This window comes from Atta cephalotes (genome assembly GCF_000143395.1).
Source record: "Atta cephalotes unplaced genomic scaffold scaffold00015, whole genome shotgun sequence".
Taxonomy (NCBI): Eukaryota; Metazoa; Arthropoda; class Insecta; order Hymenoptera; family Formicidae; genus Atta; species Atta cephalotes.
The window spans coordinates 1,438,945-1,458,116 of NW_012130079.1; the positions used below are offsets into that span (position 1 = coordinate 1,438,945).

At 37.0% G+C, this 19,172-nt stretch overlaps 2 protein-coding genes across 2 annotated transcripts in view; both read right to left on the minus strand.

Annotated features, from left to right (window-relative positions):
* Window positions 1-11,974: 11,974 nt before the first annotated feature.
* The window catches only part of LOC105618141 (protein C12orf4 homolog), an 11,794-nt gene continuing 4,596 nt past the window's right edge, over window positions 11,975-19,172 (minus strand). Inside the window, exons 4-15 of the mRNA XM_012199682.1 lie at window positions 17,887-18,395; window positions 17,444-17,665; window positions 17,152-17,355; window positions 16,926-17,041; window positions 16,505-16,831; window positions 16,314-16,432; window positions 16,100-16,225; window positions 15,956-16,012; window positions 14,246-14,317; window positions 13,470-13,826; window positions 12,734-13,335; window positions 11,975-12,269 (exon numbers count right to left, since the gene is read on the minus strand). Coding sequence (XP_012055072.1) covers window positions 11,975-12,269; window positions 12,734-13,335; window positions 13,470-13,826; window positions 14,246-14,317; window positions 15,956-16,012; window positions 16,100-16,225; window positions 16,314-16,432; window positions 16,505-16,831; window positions 16,926-17,041; window positions 17,152-17,355; window positions 17,444-17,665; window positions 17,887-18,395 — 3,006 coding nt within the window. The remainder of the gene's footprint in view (window positions 12,270-12,733; window positions 13,336-13,469; window positions 13,827-14,245; window positions 14,318-15,955; window positions 16,013-16,099; window positions 16,226-16,313; window positions 16,433-16,504; window positions 16,832-16,925; window positions 17,042-17,151; window positions 17,356-17,443; window positions 17,666-17,886; window positions 18,396-19,172) is intronic.
* Window positions 15,899-18,392, minus strand: LOC105617985 (protein C12orf4 homolog). The gene is made up of 9 exons (XM_012199521.1): window positions 17,887-18,392; window positions 17,444-17,665; window positions 17,152-17,355; window positions 16,926-17,041; window positions 16,695-16,831; window positions 16,505-16,625; window positions 16,314-16,432; window positions 16,100-16,225; window positions 15,899-16,012 (listed from the first exon to the last, which is right to left on the minus strand). Exons 1-9 carry the CDS (start codon window positions 18,390-18,392, stop codon window positions 15,899-15,901), a joined length of 1,665 nt encoding a protein of 554 aa, XP_012054911.1.

Consider the following 19,172-nt stretch of genomic DNA (forward strand, 5'->3'; position numbering starts at 1 on the left):
GAGAGAGAGAGAGACGGTACTGTGGGTGGGTATTGTGGCGAGAGCAGACGAGGTTGTGCTTCCATTGAATTCCTCATCTGGCGGGGGCTATTACTTTCCGCGATGAGAACTGTCAAGAGGGAATCGTTACACGCCGGTAGATTAATCGCCGCCGGGAAACCGAGGAGAGGCGGTCGCGAACCCTTGTTCCTGTGCTCGTGGCACGTCTGTGTACGTGAACGCGCGTTTTACATGGCTTCGCGCTATCGTCGCTATACGTTATCGCCGCTGTCATCCAGCCGATTATGTCGCATCGACTGCATACGAGTTACGCCGTCGGAATGCAACTGCGCATTCTTGACTTTCCCAGCGGATTAGAAGCGCGGTTTTGCCATCTTTGAAAGCGATGAATGTCTCAAAATAACGCAACCAATTCACATCGCGACTGTTGTAACTTTACGTAGCACGCGCGAGTCGTACGGTAATTGCACGTCGGGTTATCAAAAAATTAAAAAGAAGCATATAATTGCTCCTCGACGTACACGTGCGTTTTACGGATAAACAGGATGAAGGAAGTTGCATAAATACCTTATAAATACCCTGTGGCAAGCACGGGGTCATTCGTCGAATCTTTTAAAATAATAATAGTATAAACATAATGGATTCATGTGTATGCATCAAGCGTTGATCTTATCTGTAAGATAAACTAATGCCTGCGTATTGCTCTAGCCTGCTGCACGTTACAACTATTACACTATTTTCAATACTATACGCTATTTAAATATTTTTGTTTTTTCTTATTTTTATTATTTGCTTTCCCAGCTGCTATTGAAGCTCGAACTCTCATTGCATTTCGTATATATACTTTTACATATTTACTTAACTCATTTGTCGTACTTATTTTAATATCTTCATTTAGTTGTAATTATCGTTTTATTCTAAATTATTATCCATTACATTCTTTTATTTAATTTTATTAATATATTTTTTATTTTTAGATTGCTCGGATGTACTGTTGCTTCCCGAAGACGTGGATCTTTTATTCCGTAAGTTTATACATATATTTCTTCTTTTATACTTTTAAAAAGGCTCCTCATAAATTCCATGAAATTTTTTCTGACTTTATTCTTCTGTTACTAGCACTAGTACTTGAAATCTACGATCTTTATGTAGTTTATCTTAAAAAATAAATGTTTCACTGTCTCTTCTTCTTTATCATTCTATATATTTGGAATAATGGGTTTCTTTCAGCATTTCAAGATTCATTATACTGTATAACTTGATTTTTCGCGTCACGGATTTAAGTATATCATTTTCTCCACTCGATGCACAATCCTTGATATACGTCAATTCCTTCGTGACGTCCCAATGTCGTCGAAGAATTGTGTACATACGTGCCGATCGATTTATCAATTGTCGATATTATGATAGCGAATGAACACGCAGATCACGGTGGAATTATTTATCGGTCTTCGCGGATAAACAGCTTACGGGTCGTAAAAATCACCAAGCTTTAGCATCGAGAGTGCAAATCGGTGGTGGAAGCAGGTCGATTTTATCGAATGTAAGCTCACTGCTATTGTGTAATATGTACGCGCGTGCAAACCTCTCGTTCGTGCCATCTGAGTGCGGAGTTCAGCGCATACGTCCGAGGCCCGTTGCAACGGGAACGTTGCTAGCAGAACTGCCAGAAGGGGGAAGGAACGAGACGTATCGTTGTGGGATAATCCTCCTCTGCTCGGTGCGGACTACGGGTTGCCCGCGCCTAATATGCGCGACTTTATTATTTAACGTGCGTCTAATGGGGAGTTCCTTGTCCTGCAGCCTCGTTGCGACGTATCACGCATTGTACGGGCTTGTAGTGATCGCAGTTGTGTTCGCAGTTGGGCGAGACCGAGCCGACTCTTTATGCTTCGCCGTGTTATTTTCTTTCTTTTTCTTCCCTTTCGTTTTTTTTTCTTTTTACTTTATTCGACAGGTTCTCTTTCACGATATGGAATTGTACACGCTTGTAACTACCCCGTGATACATTTCTGCATGTGTAATTTTAGTTATTGATTATTGTATTAGAAATTTTTACACGTTTATTATAACGTTAATTGTAATACCACGCTAGCTATCTAATTTAACAACTGTACACACTTTGTCACTTTGTAAATACCAAAGTGTACAATCAAAAGCTTCTTATAGCTAATTTTATGAATTGTGCAATTTGTTTTTTTATAGTCTTATTTTTATGAATTATTATCGTCGAGATGTGTAGAAAGCTAAAGACAGAATCACATGTCTAATTAGAGATTAAGAAGCAAGAGATTACATGCAACATATTCACGCCTCGCTGCCTCCTCGAGAGGCACCCAGACATCACACTACATAACAGTTGTCCTATTATTTTCTCGACAGTCCTCCGCACAAGTTGCTTCTTATCGGCAGCGATCTGCTAACGGTAATGTTCTCTTGGAACAGATCTGCGGAAAGTTGTCGTAGATCCAGTATTCTATCAAAGTTCACCAGTCGAAAAATCAATTTTCTGAAAGCCACAGATCGCCTGTCACATAAGCGACCGGCGCCAGCGGGGAAGTTCCTTTTCGGGGTGTGTGTTTACAGAGGATCCACTCGGTGTGCAGTCTCGAGGATGAAATTTAAGGTTCCGAAAGGAAGATGAGGAAGAGGAAGATGGTAGGGTTTCTGGGGGAAAGAGGGGTGTAGAAAAACCTGACTGAAAAAGATTGGGGGAGGCGGCGGCGAACTCGCTGGATGACGGGACTCATCTGCGCGGTGGCGCCATGGCAATTTGTTTGTTTTACTTTTCTGGGCCAGACCCGGCTTCTATAACCCAACCGATTCTCCTCCTCCTCTTCCTATGGACGTAACCGTGAGTTAATGAGGTCGTTAACGAGGGTCCCACTAATTCTACTATATCCTTAGTCAGAGGCTGTGTCCGCTTCTTCACCCCTCTGAGATAATATCGCGCCTCGTTGCGGTTGGTAGTGATTTCGGAGCACTTTACAGACATTATCAGGTGAATATCGAGAGTGCAGCTAAAATATTGCTGATTGCGTAGTCGTTTTTATTGTGTGCGCTGGATTTTGTTTGTTTGTTGACTAATGTTTGCCTTACGATTATAGTAATAAATACGTGTCGTAGAATTTAGTAGAAAGAAGAAGAGAATAATTTCCGACAGCATCGTGCGTGCGAAAGATCAAACGATTAAAAATCAAGTGACTAATTTCATCGATGTCGAAACTGTTTTTTGCGCGAGCTTTTCATCGAAAGCTCTCTCTGGGATTAATTTCAATTGATTTATTGAGACGAAAGCGCCACAGAGATTACACCATCAACTTTCATCGCGCCTTTAAACAATTTGATTGCGCGTCGATCCGCCGTGAAAAAATCTTTCGTCGCGTGTGCTCGTCAAAACGTTAAACGAGCTGACAGAGAAAATATAGTTCGCGCAAAGCGAATTTATTAAAAAATTTTTCCCCGCCGCGTGCGCCAAGGCCCGTCTCGTACGTTCGTCTACCACGCACATTTTTATCGCGGCGGGAAAAATCTCATCGCCCACTTTATATTCAAAATAGAAGAGATTCGCGCCGACAGGCTTTTCCAATGCTTCCCTTTCAGTTGGATATTTCTCGGGAGAGCCTGCTACACGTCGATTAAACGTTTCGCACATTTTTCACTGCTCTTCCTTCCTCTACCTCTTTTTTCTACTTTGTCTTCTCCTTCCGTTTCTTCACCCTTGATATTCTTCCTCTGTCTCTTTATATGCATTTCGCTCTTTGCTCTTTTTGCTGCATCATTTTTCTCTCGTTTTTTACTGTTCTTCCCATCCTTTCCGTCTTCCGTGACACTCTCGATCTCTGCTGCCTGTCGCTTTACTTCTCTCCTTCACTCGGCCATCTCTTCACTCTCCTACCTGATTTTCTGCCATCCGCTCTGCAGTCCTCCCTTGTTCTCCGTCGACATCTCATTATTATTTTTCGCACGCGTTTGCCACGCGTGCCATCGTGTCGCTCGGCCGGCCGATAAAATTTCCCGCGATATTGTGTTTGGCATTATCGCAATCATAAACGCGCCACCCTCTCGCAACCCCTCCGCCCTTCTCTTTTGCGCTTCCGGGGTTGTGCGTATACGCGCTATTCCGAATTTATATCGCGCTTTTAACAGCCAACGCCTCCGCTATAATTTTGTACTCGCGCGCAAAGCCGATCGGTCGACCAAAATGCCGCAGCAAAACGATGCATACCGGTCGCGACATATGTATGTAATGTTAAATTTCGCCCGAAATGTGTGGGAAGAATGCATCGTAATGCGGTGATAATTCCACGAACCGTTGGCGATTTTGTGAGGTCCATGGGGAATTTGCAGCTGGCAACCGACCCGTTCGTGCATAAGATACGTAATCACGGATAAATGGGCATGAGATGTATCGACGATTTTAGTATAATGAATTTACCTACAGTGAGAATTCTTTCCAATTTGTTACAGAAAAAATATAGTGGCAAATCGGATTGACGATCGTGGGAAGAGAATCATGTATAAATACGAATTCGGAGTTACAATACACGGCAGGACGTATCGCAGATATATCGTTTGTATTTTGCGATATTTAGTTTCTCTCTCTTCTCACGATAGTAGATTGAATCCGTATAAATTTGGATATTGTAATTTTTGAAAATGCATTAATCGCCACGTAAAATGGCGCGTCATCTGCACATTTTGTACGCGATCACACTGTACGATAAATATTTTTAATTTGACACTTGTCACATATGAATAGTGGAACTACGAATTCCCCCACGTTTGCCATGAATGAAGTCTATTGTCGTGCGCGATGTATTTTCGTGCGCTATCTGCGGGATGGCGCGGCGCAAAAAAAGTCACGCTCGCGACCAAATGCATTCGTGACCGTTCTATTCCTGCTGTCTTCGGGGGTGGCGCTCGTCAATCTGTGGGACGTCAAACCGCCGACTGCAACGGCGCCACGAAGAAGAAAACGATGATGAAGAAGCGCAGGAAGTGCCCGGGAACTCGATATCGCCTCGGGCAAATACGTTTCCTCCGGGCTGTTTGTTATGTTACATCTTAGCCAGGCGAATGGGTGGCCTTTTAAAACGCCTCGTTGTCACTTTCGAGCACTGTCCTTTTTTCACTCTCGTTAACGGGGAGGATTGATCTTATGAAAATCTGCGCGCGAACCATCGCCCAATTCCACTGCCCGGATTTTAACTCGCGAGATGATTTTCGCCGGCATCTGTTTCGCGTGATTATTTAGCGTGAAATAAATTTTTTTCTTTTCGTTGGAACTTTTCTTCAAGCTATTATGATTTATCGATCGATCGAAAGTGGTTTATAAAATTTATTTCTTTATTTGTTCGAATTTTCAATGAAATTCTTTCTTAAGATTTCATAAGAAAATAAAACGTATTTATTATAAATGATATATCTATGATCGCTTTGTTTTTTTTTTAATTTTTAATGGTGATTCATTTTATTTAGGAAAAAAGAAAAAAAATGTACCATGAAATATGAATCCTATTTTCTTTATTCCGAAGTTTGAAAAGCTATCAGTATACTTCTCGATTTCACCAAACGATCTTTAGCATATGTAAAATTGTGCAGTCGGTGTAAAACTGTGCGAAGACAGATCTCTGTGTGTTGCTTCTAACCAAGAATCTAGACAGACAGAGAGATAATAAATTATAAGGGAAGGGCTTCGCTTATTGACTTCTTTCTGTACCTAACATTTGAAAGTAATTACGGACAGTGGTTTAGGTCTTTTGTAAAGTAAAATGGAAAGAAAGGCGAACGTGACTAACGTCGAATTCCAGGATTAGCGATTGGTCCTTTTTTTATCTGTGAGAGCACGGGTCATAGCGTATTAATTTATCGTTTTATTTCTGAGGTTTAGGATAACAACACTACTATTTTTTTATAACTGTTCTCAAGATATATGTTAGTCACGATATGTTTGAGCAGCAACTTAAAAGTTGAACAATTTTCTCTTAAAAGCAATTTCATTTTTGTTTACTTGAGATCTCCGGAGTTTCGAAACGAAAATGGAATCGAGAGAATTTACAAGTAGTTGGAAAAATGTTAATTTTATATTTCACGTGTTTCAAACGATCTATTCAAATTTTTGTGTTAATTTAACATAAGAATATGTTAGAAAATAGCACTAATATTATGTAAAAAAAATTACACGAAAATACTAACACAATTTGGAAGTTATGAAAGTATATTTAAATAAAATAAAAATTTATGCTAAAATTAACGTTCTATTCATTTGTTTTAGAATTTACGTTTTAAAATACATTATTTTTATGTATTTATTTTACTCATAAATTATGTTATTTTGATACTACGAAATATCAATTTAATACAAAATTTTAACAAGGACTTGAATAGATTGATTTTAACAAAAATACAAAATATTTTTTGCTGTGTAATCATGAATTATACAGTCAGTTTTAGATCTTCAGCCCGGTTCAGAAGTTAGAAAAGTATAGACGATCAGTATTTTTATATTCAAAAAGCGTATTTCCATTCACTATTGTGCCGTGGCGAATGTTCTCTCAAGCTGAACGGGACGAAAGATCGAAAGATCGAGGTATTGATCGTAAGCGGCTTGGTTTGTGGGGGTTTTTCTTTTGTGACCACGATCGGCTATTGGCTATGCTCGTAAGTTCACACCTTGGCATAATCGGCGTGTTCCGACGAGCGAGACACATTTGGCAACTATTACGACCGGTGACACTTACACCCCACAGCACAACCTTTCTTTCATTTAAAAGACGATCATTCAAAAATATCTACACACACACACACACATCACAGTTGCGAATAAACGAGTGGCTCGACGAGACTGAATTATTGTTATATCTTACCTTATTTCCCATTGTACATTACATCTTTGTTAATCTTACAAGACAAAAAGTAAATAAAATGGATAAAATTATTATCACATTCTCATAGATTAAAGACTCATTTATTATCAATTAAGGAGAAATCTTTTAAAATGCATGAATAAAATCTTTCGTGCTTCATATATTTATAAATAAAATATTAAATTTCTCTTTAAGTAACAAATCATTACGTTACATGTAAATGTGTAACGGGAAGGTTATACTTCTAATTTGCCATTTAAATCCTCATCCTGCGAGAGAAACTTGCCGAACTCTTACGTGCGAAAAGCCGCCTGCTTTTCTTTGGCGGTACGTATGCACGTACTTACGCACTCACGCACTAACACGCGTGCATTAACGCGCGCGTGGTGTACAGCTCGTATATATGGGGGTTCCATAATATAAGTTCATCGCGGGCGCGCTGATGCGTACGTAATCCCGTGGTGCTTACCGATAGCATCACCAGGGTTTTATTTTCATTATTCATTTGTTCGGCCTCTCCCCATAGACGGGCCCGGAGAGCTTACACGTATAACCCCATGTTTCTACGTCGGTTTAATCAGATAAAACCCTGCCAGCGAAAATCGGCGAGCGCTCCACGGCATGCGGCGGCCGTTTTCGGTCGACGCGACGCACAAAATTTGGACGTAGGCTTGTAAGTGCAATACGTGGTTTAACGAAGGCAGATGTCCGTTATATTGATACAGAGGATCTTGTTACATATCCGTGAGGCATTGTCGATGAGTTGCTGAAGAGGATTGTCAGTCATTTGACGACAATTTGCTGTTGCAAGATGCGATATGTGAGTAAATTGAAACTTTCTCCTTCCGTTAAATTTTATGTAATCAAAATTATCTCGCGTGTCTACTGCATTGTATAATATCCTATTATTGAACATACGAAATAAAGCTCTTTCTTGTAATCGATAATTATTCATTGATTACGTTAATTGAATCGGTGTGATATTAAGTGCGATATTTATGCGGTGACTTGAAATGAATTGTTGTTGTATTTCATGCTATATAACGTGTGCGAAAGTTACCTGTTTATGAGTGTACGCTCGCAGCGTGATTTTTTCCGCATATACACACCGCGAGACTTTATCAAATTCTTTAATTACCGAGTGAAGGATGATGTAGGAAGCGTGAGAGTCGCCGCCGGAAGGGCGGGAGAGAAGAAGCGAGGAGAAATAAGAGGAACGTAATTAAGGGATTAGCTTAGTTAATGCAGACGCTGGCTTAACGAATCGTAATGTAGAGGGCTGTTACAAAAATATGTTTCGCCGAGTGCCAAGTCAGCCGCGCTTGATTAACGAAGTGCATGTCTCGGGAAATTTTTTCGTTGTATCAGAAAAACTTACGTTTATTAAAAAAGTATTAAAAAAAAACATCACACGCGTGCACGACACTAGTATCGGATATAGGTATGGCATGGAGCGCTTTAATAAATGATGATGTAGTCAAAAGTATGTTCAAGTTTCATGAAATAGCATGAAATATTTTATGTATACACGGAAAGAATAATTTTGCTGAAGCATCTAAAAATATAGTTTGATATATAGATTTGAAAATAATTTTGCTGGACTAACAAAATAATTATGTACGTCAAACATAATGAGAACTACTGTAAAAAGTTTTGATATTCTAATAATCAATCTTAATTATTTTGATAATCTAATAAAATTATTTCTATAGATCTGTGCCCAGCTAAATTTTTTAATAGTTTAGCAAAACTGTTCTTTTCATGTATATTAAAATAGTTTTCATTAGTAATCATATCCATTACAATTTAGCGAGATGAAAATTTAATTTGATACAGTCTATTAGAGATGGCTCTATTCGAGATCTACTCGATAAAATGCTTATACAATCCGTTTAGTTCTGAAGCGCGGAGGGATATTGGTTGTCCCAAGGTGCCGATATATATCGTCTCGTTTGGCTAAATACTCGGGAGCAAGTATCTGTAGACCGTCATCGGGTACGAGCAATATCGCCCACGCTGTTTTTCCAACAAAACGTCACCGCACGGTTATCCGGGCGTCTTAAGACCCGGCGGGGACAGGATCTTCTTCACGGGTCCGAAACATGATATTGCCCAACATGGTCTGCCCACGTGTTTCGCATTGACCGTTAAAATTCGCCTCCGCACGCTCTCGCGATCTGTCTCGTGTGCTGGTATATAGGCGGTGTATTATTTTTCCACCGGCTCTCGCCAAATTGGCTCGCATGGAATCTCGAATTACGGACATTCGACACCGCCGCGCGAGGAGGGTAGAACCTCTCGTTTTTTTTATTCCTCCCCCTCCTCCTCTTCCTCCTCCTCTTCCTGCTACCATCGAAACCTACCTCCCGTTCCTCGTGGTCCATGCCTGCTTTTCCGGCATGGCGGAAAAAATATTCCGCAATATTCAATCGTTTTACTCGCACTCCTGCTGGAATGGTGCGAAGTTCTCGCCAGTTCGAATTGATGTGTTTCAATGTATAAAAAAGATATACCGCGTTCGGAGAGCAGCAATATATGTTTTTTTTCGTTAGAAACTGAATTAAGTTCGAGGTAAATGCGATTTTTCAGATAAACTGAACTATTACGTAAATAGTAGTGTAAACGCGTGTACAAACAAAATTTTTTAAAATAAAACTCTTACGTATACGGAATTTTTGATATAGTCTAAAATTATATTTTATAAAAGTATATTATATATTATAAAAATATATAATATAAATTATATTATAAAATAATAATAATATAAGTATATTATATATTATAGAAAGTAATTGAACTTCCTATCAAGTGATTTTGTAAATCCTTTTACAATAAAGAAAAGACAATTCTTGTTCAATAAAAAAATATAAACTCAATGCTATAAACTGCAAGTAAATTAATAGTAATAAAAAGTTGTGATAAGGAACAAGTAGATATCTACATATAGTTTGTTTACGTAAAAAAAGCGTGTTGAGGAATTAATAAAAAGAAGCTTGTATATCTATATAGGCGTAAATCCAACATGGAGAGTTGTAATCGCAGGCTTCCGATCAACGGAAGGCGCATCTCTTCCTTAGTGATTTCTTGCGCTCCTCTCTTTGCATATTGTGACTCCCCCGGTAATACGACATCCTCGCCCGTGGGGGGCTCTCTCTTTCTGCTCGAGCGTAACCTAATAGGTTCTCCCATAGGAAGATCATACTTCGATACAAAGGCTGATCGCTACATCGCACGCGATCATGGTGCACGTCACGTAAACTGACGATCTTCATAGCACCATTTGCTGGCTCATCGCATAACACGCCAATATTGTGCCCCTTCTTGGAACAGAACGCGTAACGTCCTACACTTTAACGTTTCATCAACGACCGCTATATCGGCGAGTGCATACGAAAGGTTTGATGGAATTGCGATCGTCCTCATTGTGACACAAGACTGGATCATTATGGATATCGAAATAAACATTAATGTTAACCATGATCGTAATTAAAAATATTTTTTTTTTATGTACTGTACAACATGATGTAAAACTACTAGGTGTAACATTGCATATCTAATGATAATTGAATATAATAACTAAATTTTTGATTGGTCAAAAATTTCTAATAGTATTTTTATATTAGTATTTTTATATTAGTTTATATTAGTATTTTTATATTAAAATTTGAGACCAATTTATGATTAACACAAATGTCATCATGACTTTTATGTGAATTTTGAACGACTGCATTCATAGAAATATTAGGTATGTATTCATATAAATGTATAGGCATATGGTACAATATATAGCCATCGATAAATTTATAAAAGTTTATTTCTTTTTTACGTTTCGCGGCGAGAGAAGTTTTAAACTCGATCATTAATAATCTGTTCTTTGAAGCGAACGATACTCGAGAAATATCTTTTATTATTCTTCGAAGACGGTACGTCGAAACGAAACATTCAAGGATGACTTCAATTGTGAAAAAGGCTCTTTTTGCCCGTCAATCGGAAGGTTACCGGGAATGGAACCCGTTCTGGCGGAATCTCGTAGCATTTCAATTAGTTGAGTGCGCGTTCTCAAGATGCCACGCACGATAATTCGTGCGTACTGCCACGCGTTGCCGCGTCGTTACGCGGAAGAGAGGATCTTACCGTCATTCAGAGCAAATGAGCCATTGCGTTCTTTGTATCCGCTTTTCTTTTGTGCTACGGCAACGGACGCGCCGTGTGGAACAAAGGTAAAGGGGTTTTCAAAACGCCAATTCTTACCGCTAGAAAAAAAGAGACACAAATGTTTTATTCGACCACAGAGGTTTCAGTTTTTATTATCGGACACTGGGAATGCTGTTCGAGAATTCGAATATGATCATTGAATTTAATCATTCGAGTTCACGAGGCCTGAGAAACTTTTCTCATTCGATTATACTTCATTTAGATCTGTATACGTTTGTATACAGATAATAATAATAATAATAATAATGTAGATAATTCGTTACCTATCGGCATAGGAATCAGCTTTAGACTTATTGCATAGAAAGGATGATCTTGCTGAAATATCTGAAAATTTAATTAGATACAGAATAAACAGATCTGAAAATAATTTTGTTAGATCGTTAAAATAATGTAGGACACTCAAATTAATTGTTAAAAAATTTTTGCAGCATCGATCATCATGCTTGAGATACATAATTACAATATTTTGACTACTTAACAAAATCATTTTCAGATTTGTATTTAGCTAAATTTTGGATACTTCAAATCATTCTTTTTGTGTGCAATTCTTTTCGAAAATTTTAATCTTATCGTTACAGAAAAAAAATAATTTTTAATATTTCAAAGAAACTTAATTTCCATATTGTTTACTTAAAATACCTTAAATCAACATTTGTTCTATTTACATGCTGTGAACCAACGTATTCCATCTACGTGAAAAAGAAAACAATAAGATAATCTTTTAGGACGACTTCCATGGGTGGTCATCGCAATTACGATATTTTACGTTACAAGGTAACGTTACAATAAAGCTTTTTGCAAAAAGACTTGCTGAAATGTCCGCTGTTAGCGGACGATTTTTCCGTCCACTCGTCTGTGTTGTTCTTTCTCTTTCCACTTTCAATTTGGCTTCATTCTTCGTTGCGTTCGTGCATCTCGGACACCGCCAGTATTCGGACCAGATCATTGTTCGACTCCACAACGTTTTTGTACGTGACGGTATCCCCGTTCCTTCCCTTGAAGCTCCATTGGCTTATTGGCCGTCTGAGGAGAACCAAAACCGTGGCTACGATCATGGCAACGATCAATATCGAGAAGCCTGTCCACAGGATCGGATAGATGACGGACGTGTTGTATTCACATTGCAGCTCATATTTCAGGATTTCAGCCAGGAGTTTGGCATGATGTCGATCTGGTGCATGGCATCTGTCGTACAAGTTTAACAAAATGATTGATTATGTCCTTGTATTCGCGAGTATATCTTTCAATGATAAAATATCATCAAAAAATACACTGCAGTAGTAGTTATAATATTCACATTTTTTTTATATATTACTTTGAGATAAGAAATTAATAATATATTATAAAGATTGAATTTATTATTAACAAAATTGATCTCGTAATAATAGGAAAAGAATTTCTTCACACGGAAATTCTCGAGACATCTGAAGAAATAAAATTGAAGCTTGATGAACAGTGCATGATATTGTCCTTATATTTATATTACATTTTTATCGAGATATAAAAGAGATATTTATGATATTTATTTTAAAAAATAATATAAATAATTGGAATAAATTCAAGAAAGCGAATATTAAACATTTAAATTTTGCTTTTACTTGATTGGCAACTCTTATCAACTGAGAGTAATATCTTCGTCGATATCTTACCTAATGTCTCGACTGAGATTCCTAGTCGAATTCAACAGGCCAATCCATTCCAAGTTGCAGTCGCATTCCCAAGGATTGTTTTCTAATTCAACAACGGGTGTTCGTTGTATCAAAGGACGCAGCTCAACAGTCAAGGTTTTGAGGCCGCAGTCTTTTATCGAAAGTCGCTGCAATCGTGGTAGCACGATGCCGATTTGCGACCAAAGATTAAGTAAGACCAACCGTTTGGAACCGATCAATGATAACGTCTCCAGACTGGTCAGATTCTCGAGATCATTCAGTGCCAGCGATGTCAAATTCGGCATGTGATTTAGCCGCAATTCTTGTAACTGCGGTAGATATAGGTTTTCAAAACTTATCATTTGCGTGCCAGATAAATCTAACTCTTGTAAATTTATCGGTAATAAAGGTATCGCGCTGATCGGGTTCCAGGATAGGTTCAAAGTCGACAAGTTTGTCAAGGTCTTGAAGAAATTTGATAAAAAGTATGGCGCGGATATGTTACTCAGGTCTAGATGTTTTAATGCCTTTAAATTCCAAAAAGCATTTTCGTGAATTCCATCCCCTATGGGATTATAGGACAAAGACAAATACTCCAGAATCTGAAAAAAAATTCTTTTCCAGTTGTGTGACATACGAATGTGCAAAAAGTGGTAAAAAATCAATTTCACAGATAATCTCCTTGAGAAAATTTGAAATGTTTTAGGAGAGAATTAAAAAAATTCTGTAACATTACCGTTAGATGTTGTAACATGGTCTCGTTGACGACAGTGAGCTTGTTGAAAGAAAGATCTAATATCTTCAGTTTCGTCATTCGATCATTGAGAGCATTATCATCGATGTATTCTAGTTTATTGTGGCTTACGTTTAACAATTGCAAATTGTATTCTTCTTTGCATAAGAAGAAGAATCTCTGAAGATGATTCTGAGATAAATCTAATGTTTTTAGTGTCTCCAGATTAGTAGAGCAATCCAGAAAACTGTCAATTTCATTTCCCCTTAAATTGAGATCCGTCACTTCTTGCAGATTGATTTTATTCTGTATTTTTATAAAGAAATCTTCCTTCGTCATTTTCCGAAATGAGAGGTCTACCTGCAACGCAAGCCTCTTTTTAATTTTATTTATTCACATAAAACGATTTTGGATCATTTAGTGAGAAATGACAATGAAATCGAATCGATGTCGTAATGATGCGACGAGTAATGCGTATTATTCGAACACGTGTACGATTGAATAATATTGAAACTCTAATTCTTGTTTATTTAGTAACGTATTTATCGAAAATAAAAAAAGAAGGTCTTTCGAAACATAATTTTAGAGCGTAAATTTAGAGACGCGTTCACACAGGAAAGTGATGAAATTTAAAAAAGCGATAAGCTGATATCCAACCGGAAACTGATATTCATGAAACAAATGATGGAAGTGTCATCGAGAGTCCTGGAAAATCGTAAAATGTTTATTCACAAGCGATCTGATTAGTGGAATCACCGCCAAATTAAAAATCAACTTACCGTTGTCGCCGAGACGAACGAAACGATGATGACAAAAAATGCGAGCGATCCGAGCCGCATCGTGTCGAGTAGTAGTTATCTGATTAGTCGATTTTTTAAGCGATCTGATCTTCGATGCACCCGATCAGCCGATCACCAGAACCACCTAACGTGAACTATGCTTCCCGCACTAAGATCCGATGGAATGGCAACGAATTCATCCGCGACACTCTGCCGAAGATTGCAGTGCCGAATTAAGAGGGGAGTAGAAGAATCATTGCACAAGAATTATAATGCTTTCTGCACTTCGATCAGCGGTATACGCCTGTTGCTAATCCGCTTCGCTCCAGAAAATCACAATTTTCTACTTTATCTCAACAGAAATCTTCCTCCAATCTGATCTGGAAATTGTATTATATCACATTAATACAATGTCGATAGAGGCATCGTTGTTTTCATTTCACATTTGTATATAAATTGATAACGAAATTTTTCGGATATCGTGTAATTTAGTTCATAAATATCTACTCAATTTAGCTGTTTTATTTACAGTTATAAATCAACAAGGTTCAAAAACATGAACATATTAACGCTTTTTAGGCTTTTATGAGTATTATCTTCAAAGATAACTAGAAACTTTGCGGGTTATCGTCGTGTTTTTATCCAATGCCTAATGATCACGTATTATTTATGATCCCGCAAATAAATATTTTTTTCTAAAATAAAACGGAGTTGGCGTCACGAAAGTAGCAATGTTAATTTAATCCGTCCCCAGTCAGAAATTCAGAATCACCGAGGCTAACGTACCACTTTGTGATAAACCAGCGATTACGCGAGTCGTGCGCACCACAAATTCATCGGGTCTCGATCAGCGATTGTCTCTCCGACACAATCAATCGCGAATATTTTTTCAATTATTATAAGCGACGTTTGAGCGATATTTCCGTGAGATTTATGATCGTTAGAACGATGGGTTGACGTTGCTTCTCGCGACAAGACTCGCACCCGAAAAACGTTAACATATCAACTCTGCTATGCTCCAAAAAATAAAAATACGGGCTAAGAGAGATAAACCTCGCTCTTCGTATCGCGCATCTAACGGCGATAATGTTGCTCATACATCTCGTTTATAATTATCGGTGGATTATGCGTAAAATTTTTTTTATTTTCGAAGCTTTTTAATCTTAAAGATTAGAATTTCGTTATGAAACTACGCATTATTTTTAAAATTTCATAATTATAGAGATTAAAATTTAAATTTTTACAATCATAAAAATTTACGTTATTTTCGAAGCTTCATAATATTTTACAAGTTAAATAGAGTAGAAAATACCTAATTACATAATTAATTATGTAATTAGATATTTTCTTGATATAATACAGTTTTGGGTAATTAATTCTATTAATAACATTAAAAAAAAGAAATGCAGTATACATTAAATAAATCCTAAGATATTTGGTGGAAAATTTCTTTAACATTACAAAAATCAATTGAACTTCATGGGAAATCAGTGTGAAAGGAATATAAAGAAAAAGCTCATTAAAAGTCATTTATTCAGTCATATCTTTTTTCATGCCTGCGGCGGATAATAATTGAAACTACATATCCACAATATATAACAATATAGCAGCGTTTTGAACGCATGTTACAATAACAAAGACATGAGGAATCGTTCATTTTTTCGGAGTTTGTGGAGTACTGGTAGCTTTGAAAACTAATGGATTCGATACTCGAAATATACTAGGCAACATTGTGGCTAACGTTCCGAATACCTCCTCCGACATTCCCTGCAACCGATAAGAATAATATCGACGTGAGTGCAATTTTTTTCCTTCTTCTTTTAATCAGTGGATTATGCTTATCGCCGAACATACTTTCGGTACGAGAAACTGCAAATTTTTCAGCTCGGCTCCACCCCAAGAGGCCATCTCTATCATAAAACCTTTGACGCACTTGAAAACTAACTCTGCTCGTTTTGTGCACCAGGCAACCGTCATGTCCTATGGTGGCATGTTAATGTAAATTATTTATATTTTTCGCCTAATTATCTAAGAATTATCTATTTAAATTATCTAAGCGATAGATTACCTCTGACATTTCATGGACAAGCAGCACGGGTATTGTAAGCGTTGTCACATCGTTGCAACACGCTGTCTTCAAAATGTTTCGCAATCCCAGAATAGCAGGATGTCTCGAATTAATATCACCTATAAAATCAATAATATGCATTTAACTCTGTAATTTGTTATATAGGAAATTTATAACTGCTAGTTATTTACCGGATCTCAGAGAATCATTGACAACCATATGGAACACCACATGAACTTGCGCCAGATTAGAATGTCTTGTAATGAAAACGTCGCCTGTTTGCAGGCTCTTGCTCATCGTGGATTTCTTCGCCTGTAAATAACACGCACGGTTTTGCATGCCGATGTAACCATAAATTAAATTTTTAATACTGTCGCCTACATGGGAATCGCTTCCTTCCCTGTGATGCGCCTGTCTCCAGGCGACGGCATCCTTCACGTCTTCTCGAATCTTTTCCAATTGCTCATCGATAGGCGGAAAATGGAATTCCGTGGTTAATTGACATATCGAACATAATTCTACAATAGTACAGAACTCAAGTTTACAAGAGGCGCATAAAAGCCAGTGATAAAATAATTTGAAAATCATTGACGTAGTCTATATAGAAGGCACCTTTTGTTATTCCAGAATAACTGCCTAAATGATTATCGCTTAGAAGAACCAATCCACAGAGATCGTTTGAATACAATCCTAACGCTGTTTGCAATCTTTGCGGCGTTGGATCCATCCTAAATGTATGTTTTTATTGTATATTCCATTACAATCGATTGAGACTTATTATAGACATTAAGGAATCGATTCAAGTATATTTTGCTTCAGTAAAAATTATTAGACATACCCGGATTCGCTATTTTTTGTACGACAAAAATCAAGCACATCTCCAGTCAATATGCGTATGTTGTGCATTTGTTTCATTTGAGATCCCAAATGTATGGTAAAGCTTTCTTCTAACAGAGGATAATCTGTCATTTGCTTCTCTTCGCTGTGAACGAAGTTGTCTAGAGCTGGACGCAACGGTGGTAACGGTATTATGGGCGAACCCCTATTGCGTGAGAATGTACATTTTTTATCTCAATAAGATTTGTTTAATTTTTTTAAACTGATTAGCAAAATGCAAAAGAGACACTTACATTGGCGTAGATACCATACTGGTTTGTTGCTCTTCAAGTAGCCTCATAATCCAATTTCGATACTGCCGCCGTTGATCTAATCTCAAAGCATCGATTTTGGATCCCCAGAAACCTTGTAATAGGCTTTGTTCCTCGAAATGACGACCAGCCATGTCGTTTATGGACTTTTCAGTAGATCCTGCTTCGAGGGCCTCGACGGCAACGCGCATTTCGTCGGTTTGTCTGGAATTTATACAATCCTTCTTTTGAAACACTGTTTTCTTTTTTTCTTACTTATTATTTTTAATCAAAATAAGGTAATTGATAAATAACAAATAAACAGATTGTCAGATTTCTGAGTAAACTTTAAATATTCATATTTTTTATGCTTCACATTTTTAAGCATATATTAAATGCATATACATAAAAAAGTGAGAAATGAAAAGTCGTAAAATGTTACTAACTTTTGTGTGAGACGTTCATAGTCGGTATCCCTCATTTGAATTACTTCAGTAACATCTCGTCCGTATTTGTGTTCTTCTTGCAAAATTGGTTCTAAAGACGGGGAATGCACTAATCTGTGATACGCCGCAGCAAATAATTCCTCATCTGTGGTCCCAATGGGATCGGAATATTCTACTGTCTTCTGCTTATATATTTTCTCCCAGTTTTTAATTATTTCTTCTAAATCTAGACTTCCTGCTTTGGCAGCTTCGATAAATTTCTCTGCTTTTTCATCATGAAACTGCAGTGTAAATTCCTTGATATTATGCTGCAGAGATTTCAACAAATCTGATTCCACATAACATGGTAGTTTGAATGATGACATTATACGATGCATTAACTCTTTTGTGGAGCCATGATATGGTATTTTTAACGGAATTTCTAGCGTGTATTCTTGGTTTGTAGTACATGTTGGAAATTTGTAGACGAATGTTTTTTCGACGTATTCCTCTTCTGCTTTATTCATCGTCTTCAATAATATTTGTTTGTCATGTGATTTTTGTAATGAATTTGTATTTATGAGAAGTAGATAGCAAAAATGGTACATTATAAGTACATTATAAGTAGTACAGTGAAACAATTATATAGTTAATAACTGCGATTAAAGTAATAAATTCTATATAATTAGTTTCCTTATCAAGACATTACAAGACTTGAAAAGAGTAGTACACTTATCCCGCCAAGGTCAAGTCTTTCACAACATTCGGGTTAAAAGGGTAAAGATAATTCTCAGTAACAGTTTTTTATTATGTTTATTGTCTATATTTATTTCAACGATAGCGGCAGCCAATTAATTTTAATTTCAACTTTAAGTAACTACAAATTTGAATGCCTACGTAACATGTAAATCCAATCAAATATTATCTAAATAAATATTTAAACATGATAGTGAAAACATCTGTAAAATATCAGCAGAAAGTGAGCATCGAGTACTTTTGAAATAAGACAGTTTTTTCGGTCAACTTTCATTTCAATTTCAGTTCAAATACATTGTTGACACAGTAAGTTCTCATTATATCAATTATAATTTAAATGATAAAAAGAACGGTTTTTATGTTATTCGAGCTTTTACTTTATCGATTTATGCTAGTACTAGCTGTAATAAACATCAAAATACTGCACAATAAATAAGTTTGTGTTTGTGATTTAGTTTATACTGTAGAATAATTCAGATAAATAGATCTACGATTAATTTAAATATTAGTATAAAAATATACTAGTCTATCAGAATTAATTCTTTAAATAA